General features: G+C 43.8%; 1 protein-coding gene across 1 annotated transcript; it reads left to right on the top strand.

Moving 5' to 3' along the window:
• On the top strand, window positions 1-981 carry LOC146624315 (olfactory receptor 1500-like). Its single transcript, XM_085363430.1, has one exon. It carries the CDS (start codon window positions 1-3, stop codon window positions 979-981), a length of 981 nt encoding a protein of 326 aa, XP_085219556.1.
• Window positions 982-7,656: the final 6,675 nt, after the last annotated feature.

Here is a 7,656-nt window from a genome sequence, read left to right as displayed (position 1 = left end):
ATGGATCTTTTCAACTCTGCACTTGGAAAAAATATTACTTTTTTGCGCCCTGCATTTTTCATTATAAGTGGATTTATTGGCATTCCTAATATAAAATATTATTATGCCTTTCTGTTTTTTGTTTATATTATTTCTGTCCTGGCAAACACAGCTGTCATGGCCGCAATATATTTGGATCACAATCTAAGAACACCGAAATATATTGCAGTTTTCAATCTTGCATTGGTTGATCTGTTAGGTAACTCTGCCATGGTGCCAAAGGTTCTCGATATCTTTTTGTTTAATCACCCCCACATTTCCTATAATGACTGCTTGACATTCCTGTTTTTCTGCTATGTATTCCTTTCAATGCAAGCTCTAAATCTGGTTGCACTTTCATATGACAGAGTTATGGCGATCGTTTACCCACTGCATTATCAACTGAAGGTGACTCACAAGTTCATGTTCTGTTTAATTGCCTCTTTCTGGGTGTTTGTCATTATTGTTGTACTCATTGCAACTGGCCTTCTTACAAGGCTTTCTTTCTGTGAATCAGTTGTTATTAAAAGCTTTTTTTGTGACCATGGTCAGATATACCGGCTTGCATGCAATGATTATACACCCAGCGATATAACTGCTTGGATTTTGCCAGCTCTTATTCTTTGGCTTCCTCTTACAATTGTTTTGTTGAGTTATTTGTGTATCTGCTATGCTTTAGCTAAGGTAGCCACAGTTCGAGAAAGAATGAAAGGTTTTAAAACCTGTACAGCTCATCTTTCATTAGTGGCAATCTATTTCCTCCCAATATTAATCACATTTACTCTAGGCGCAAACATAGAGCCAAATGCCAGAATCATAAACCTGTCTCTGACATCAGTCTTTCCTCCAATGCTGAACCCTATCATATATGTTCTTCAGACACAAGAAATCAAAGAATCTCTGAAGAGGTTCTTAAGAATCACAACACACTACAAAATTAGTAAAGTCAAATTTAAAAAGTAAGAATAAATTTGGCATAAGTATTTTTACCCCTTTGTTTATTTAAGGAATGCTTATAAAATAAAAACTGTGTTGAATTATGGTTAAGTACTTCCAAACAGAACCCAAATTACAAATGTCACACTTCACGGGGGAATGTGCGTTTGAGTTTAAAGCACATGTAGCAAGATTTGTGATTTGTAATTTTTTAAGCAATTGTAATAGTTACTGTTAGGACCAACACAGAGAGACATATAGATACTTATTCACAACTATGGCCAGTTTATGAACCATTTATCATTACATATACAAAATAAATAAAATAAAAAGGAGTTGACAAGTCATGTATGGAAAGGTGAAAGATTAGGTTCAAAGCAGGGACCTCGATGCTGTGAGGTGATAGTGATAAGTAATCACATTTATCTTTAGCCAAATGTAAGGGTTGCCTTTCTGAGATGTATGCATTGCAACATGACATATGCTTGTTTATTTGTTTGTTTTTTGTTTAAAGGGAATTTATTAAAGCCCCTATATAACTAAATAAATACACTTTAATGACTGTTTAAACATATTTAAACATTGTCTGCTCTGAGAATATGTCAGGAAGTATTCCAACTTCTCTTTCTTCCACCTTCTATGTGGATATCAGGAACCTTTGATTACTGTTTCAAAGAATGTCCAACCAAAATATAAATATTATGTAAAGGACTGACTAAACTGGTAGAAACCTAGAAACTTTATTTTTTGTGGCAAATAAACTGAATCATTGTGTAGTGACCCGATTGAGTAAATTCTACTCATAACTCTATGATCACATGGTTTAATGAAGAGGAACAGACAGCTACTAAATGTGACAGGCTGTGTGGTTATGTTGTAACATTGGTTCTCTGAGCGAAACAAATTAAATATAGGGAGTTGTTTTCCCTTCTGTGTCCCTGCTGTTTGTTGTTATCAGTTTTTATTTGCAGGCAAGGTTTTCTACTTCTTTGTACATTACATACATACTTTCAACAACTTCCCACCTGGAATTTTTGAGTCCTTAAGTTGATGCTTTGATTAGTATTCATTATATGAATATGATAAGATAAGAAAATTATTATTCTCTCACTAATAAAATCAAAAACATTGGTGAAAAAGAAGTTAGAAATGCACAGGAGGAATCAGTAATACTGAACAGTCCAATTGCTATCAGGCAATCAATTTACGCTGTACAGTTTCCAAGGGATTTGCAGTTACAATGTAGCTATGATGTAGTTTTCCTGCTAAAGCATAAGTCAGGTGCCCTAGCCACCCTCATTTGGGGAACTGGATTCAGTACAGGGGGAGGCTAGACTGCACCCACCCTAGGAGTAGAAACAGGGCGTGGCTGAGCCCTAGCCACCCTCATCTGGGAAATTTTGATGGGTGCGGGGAAGGCAGGACTGCGGCTGCCCCGGGGAAAGAAACATGAGAAGGGTGCACTCAGGGATAACCACTGGTATTTACAGTCTTTTGGGAAATGTGTTTTCCACAAATCCAAAACACAATCCATCTCTCATCTTTCACAGTTTCTTCAGTCATTAAACGGAGCCTGAGCAGAGTCTCAGTATCTGGGAGACCTGATTCGGCGACACAAAAAACATTTTCAACATACATGTCCATGAACACTAGGGTTGGGCGACTGGACGAATATATTGACTGTCATAGATAGACTGAGCACAACGGTGATCGTTTTTACAAGGGTGATTTATTGATTTATTTATTTGCCCATGAGTAAGTTTGCTAATAATGATGAAGCTAATAGAAACCGTCAACAGAAAAAAAATAATAATAATAGCGCTGTTTTAATAGTACCCTCTTTCATCTGCGAGTAAATGCACCCTCCTCAGAGTGCACCCAAATGCTTGATGATGGAGCTGCAGAAGCAGAAACCGAGCATACTCAGCTGTGGGGCACGTACATGCTCATGCAAGTTAGTTGTATTTGAATACTTTGCTCACACGATACGTCTGCACAATAGGCTCCCCATCTTCAGACCACATGCCTGCCGAGGAGTTTGTCCGTTGCTGTGGTGACATGGACTTGGAAGGACTTTAGAGGCTTTGCCGCAGCAGCGCCAACATGGATGTTGAAGGGCTTAATGGCAGTGATAGAGCTGGTGAGTATGCCGCTGGTGAGAGACGCAGGTTGCTGACTCTAATCAGTTCAGAACAACGATGTTGTGGGTGATGCTGGCAAGCCGAGACGGTAGGCAATCCATAAAACCTGGGTTGGCCATAGCAATCTGGGCCAACTGAGGCCCTTCTCTTCTCTAGTGGAGAATATCCATATGATGCGGAGCGGAGTAACACAGACACCAAACTCAAAATTGTTGCTAAACTAAAGGTCTGCTGGTTCCAACATATTCAGGTGGAAACAAAACTTGACTAAATCGGAAAACTGGAGAGTGATACAAATGGAAGACAGGAGTAAACTAAAGCAAAACGTACTAAGACTAAACTGGGAAAACTGGACTAAACTAAACACTAGGGACATGTAACATTAACTTGGAATACTTAAAGATGGAACACCTGAGCATGAAGCATGACAACCAGAAACATGGTGTAAGGTGAGCAGATGACCTGTCAATGAACAGAGGGAAAAATGAAACAAAATATACACACAAGGGTAATTAGGGAGAGTGGAAACATATAGGTCTATTCATCCCAGCCAAATTCCTAACAACACAGAGAAAGCAAAATGATGTGTTGGAGTTTAATTACGACGAGGAAGAATATGAAATCTTCATACCTCCCTCTTAGGCTGCCAAGCCTAATGTTACGACCACTCTTCAGGATGAGAATTAGAGCACACCAGCCTCTCCCACTGCAAAACATGTATAAACGTTTTACAGTGGGAAACGCTAGGACAAATGTATTAACTGAGACCACCAGATCATATTAAGAAGGGAAGAAATTGCGCAGGCCATAAGGGTAGCAAAACAGTTACTCTCCGTCTTCTTGGAGCTACTGGAAGAGGTAACTGTCTCTTGGAAGGACTGCCCGTTCAGCAGCAGAAGCCCTATACAGGGGGATTCTTCACTTAATTTTGAGGGCATGGGGAAGCACGCCTTACTCTGCATGCCCCCTATGGAACAGTTAGTCACAGCCCACCTCCATTTGGGGCTGGCTATGGCCTCCTCCAGGACCCCCAGAATCCCATCAAAATAAGACTGTTTTCAGTCCACCATGACTGAAAGGAGCAGAGCCAGATTGCTCAACCTGAGAAACCTCTCAGAGAGGAAGGAGGACATCTTGGACATGTTGATCATGACTGACAACATTTTTGGGACTCCTCTGGCTTCCATGCAGCAGAAATGTGAGGTGAGGAAGAGGGATGATGAGGCCATCCCCGGAAAACTGAGCCAACGACATCTCTGGCCCTGTGATGAATGTTCGCGTGATGAAAGTAGTAACCCAGCCTCCCACTCAGTTCAAGATCCCAAAACAAATGAAGCCCCAGCCAGCCCTTGCATCTCCACTCAGGCAACAGACGAGTGTGGGCTGTCAGCTTGTCAGTCACCAGGCCAGAAAAAAGAAGTAGGCGGCCTAACAGCCCTTCCTTTCCCACAGGTTCAGAAGCTGAATGTTCCCCATTCACTCGCCGTGTTCTGGAGTGTGTTGCAAGGGCGGTCATCGACCACTCGCACACACATGGTCTGGCTGAGAGGTTTGTCAGGTTCAGCCATCTGGACCATCCTTCTTTTTCTTTTTTCTTTTTTTTTTTTTTTTGCCTGTCCCGTTTGGCTCTTTTGCCATCAGAATTGTTGTCTAAAGGCAAAGAAAGATGCCCAACGGATTTACTTTACCAAATTGACCATCCCAGCCTTGCCGTAATGGTCCATTTGATTCACCTTTTATTGTTTATTTTATTTTCACTTACTGAATACGGGACAGACTTGACTGGGGGAAAGAAGGGGAGAAAGAAAGAGGGAAAGAGAAACAGCTGAGAAGAGGGACGGGGGAGAAGGGCAAAAGACAAAAACCAACAGAACGGGCAGAAAAAAAATGCATATATCAATCACCTGGGTCACCTGCTGAGAAAGAAAAAAGAAAACAAGCAGAAGAGAACAAGAGTAATAGAATAAACAACATCACAATGATATATGGGAATATGACAGTAAATACTAAATATTAAACATTATTGTGCAGCACATAAGATCAACAGAACACAGTGTGCTTTGAGGTAGGAGCCAAAAAGGGTGTAGTTTGTGGGTGTGATCACCCGTGTGTACACCTGTGAGCATGGACGCATTTGTTTTTTGTTTTTTAAAAGGTTCCTTCATGTAATGATCTGCTAGAGGGTGTGGGGGGGCCACAGCCCCGTCCTCCAGGGCATGAAGCAGGTATGGAGGAGATCAAAACTCCAGACATCCAGAGGCCCCCAGAACACAAGAGACCAAGGAAGACCAACAGAGGGGCAGCCGCGCCACTGTCCCAGAAAGAGCTGAGGAGAGTCCCAGATGAGGGCTCACTCAGCAGCCGCGGAGCAGAAGCCAGGGGGAGTTGCAGTGACGCGCCCGTGAGCTCCGCCGGCAGCCAGCCGCGCCTGAGTGACCGAGCCCCAGGCCGAGAGGCCGGGGGCAGCCCACCTCCGAAGTGGCCCGAGCGAGCCCCAGGCTCCAGGCCCCGATAAGCGGCCGCCAAGGAGTGAGCCGGTGTGTACCTGGACGCCCATCCCCGGACACAAAGAACCACCAACGCACCGATGTCTGAGGGGGTCCGCCACTGGCAGGGGAAGTGGTGGTAGGGGGAGATAGGCCTCCAAACCTTGGAGGGCCTGAGATGTCCCCAGAGAGGTGGCGCCTGACACCCAACCTGACATATAGACACAGACATACAGGCACACACAGATACAAACATCCATTCCCACCCTCATGCTCTCATATGCACTTACTCCACACTCAACCAACGTGGAGACAGACATAAAGAGACGCTGTACACACGATCACACTCCCCAAGCGTACTCTACAAACCGGGTCTAGGTACCCTTGCCCCTGGAGGGGGGAACTGCACCCAGACCCAGGTGGTGTTACCCTTTTCCCTGCGGTGGGGGGAGGCAGACCGCCCCGACTCCGCAGCAGCAGGAAGGCCCCACACTCCAGACCGCAGTCGGACGGCCAACTCCTCCTCCTAGCCCCCCCGCTCCAGCAGGTCGCAGAGAATGGGGGTGAGAGAAGACTCCAAACCTCCCTCCACCCGCTCATTGTAGTGTTGATGCATGTGTGTTCTAAGGTGCATTTAAAACCCAGGAGGGCATGGAGCTCCTTCTTTACACCCCCCCCCCCCCCCCCCCCCCCCCCCCCGATATCTCCCACTTTCTCCAGAGTGAGGGAGAATCATCACATCCTAAGTTTGATTGCTCGGCTCTGGCCAACAGTGCATTGGCTGACAGAGCTTCTGTGCAGGCAGCCGTGGAAACTCCCGCAGAGCAGGGACATGCTGATGCAGGCAGAGGGGACAATTTTCCACCCACATCCAGACACTTTAGGCTTTTAATCTATAAGCAGGTCACTCTAAGCTGATAAGGCACTATTTTAATGAATAAAAAACAAAATGTAACGGGTGTATTAAAAAATCATTTATATTTCACCAAAGATCAATCCTCTAGTGTTATTTTGCTTTGTCAGTATTGGTTATGTATATGTGTTTATTTATACCTACTCAATGTCTGTATTTGTATTTTGGGAGCTTTTATTTTGTTTGTGTGACCTTTGAATTCTCACAAAGTCACTTCCTGTGGTTACGCGCTATTCTCCTCAGTCGGCTAGCGGCCGCTGAGGCGAGGTGACTGTACACTAGTGTTTCCTCGGATGCAGAGCAATTAAACACAGTTAAAGATAGCAAAAGTGATTCAAACACTGCTCATTCCCTTTGTGCATTTTGTCTCACAGTTTTGTTGGATGTTTTAGTGTGAATTGTAGTGATGTGCGATACCACTGATTTTCTTTCCGATCCGATACCAAGTAATATCCAGGGTGGTATCGACGATACTGATCCGTACGGATACTTAGTACAAAAACTTTTTTTATTTATTGTATCTCAAATTATAGCATCATAATGATTACAGGACATCAGATTACTTGTTCTTATCACTTAATAATGCAGGGTTCATCATATAAAAATAAAAAAACTTAAGTTGTGCCTGCATGCAGCACTAAAGGACTCCGTGAGAGACGTCTATCTCGCGCTAGCAGCACCTGTCCCTCTCCTCCTTTTCAGTTCGCCTCAACATACGCTCGTCATATTCTGTGATATGATTTACTCTGAGGTGTTTGACGAGGTTAGTGGTGTTGCCACAACCATACATGCCAACCCTCCCGATTTTTCCGGGAGTGTCATGGTCCTGGGTCATTTTGACCCAGTGTTCTTAGTTTTCCTGTGGTTTTGCATTTCGTTCCTTATGTTCATTGGATTGTTTGGTTTGGTATTTGGATCCCCCCTTTATCCATGTTGGTATTGTGGTGTTTGTTCTGGTACCGTGTTTCCGTCCTTTGTGTTCTGTGTTCTCCTCATCCCCTCGTGTATTCATCCTTGTTGTCTGTGAAGGTTCTCAGTCATCCAGGTCATCGCTTTTCTTTGCAAGCTCCTTTGACTACGATGACCTGGATGACTGAGAACCTTCACAGACATATTGCCGTACATTTTGGGAGGAACACCCTTCAACTGGTGCGGGAGTATG

Source organism: Diplotaxodon limnothrissa, linkage group LG10 (genome assembly GCF_057381915.1).
Source record: "Diplotaxodon limnothrissa isolate DT_005_m linkage group LG10, D_limnothrissa_male_GT1.1, whole genome shotgun sequence".
In the NCBI taxonomy this organism is placed as follows: domain Eukaryota; kingdom Metazoa; phylum Chordata; class Actinopteri; order Cichliformes; family Cichlidae; genus Diplotaxodon; species Diplotaxodon limnothrissa.
The sequence above is the reverse complement of the archived record's forward strand: the minus strand, read 5'-3'. Positions and strand labels throughout refer to the sequence as shown.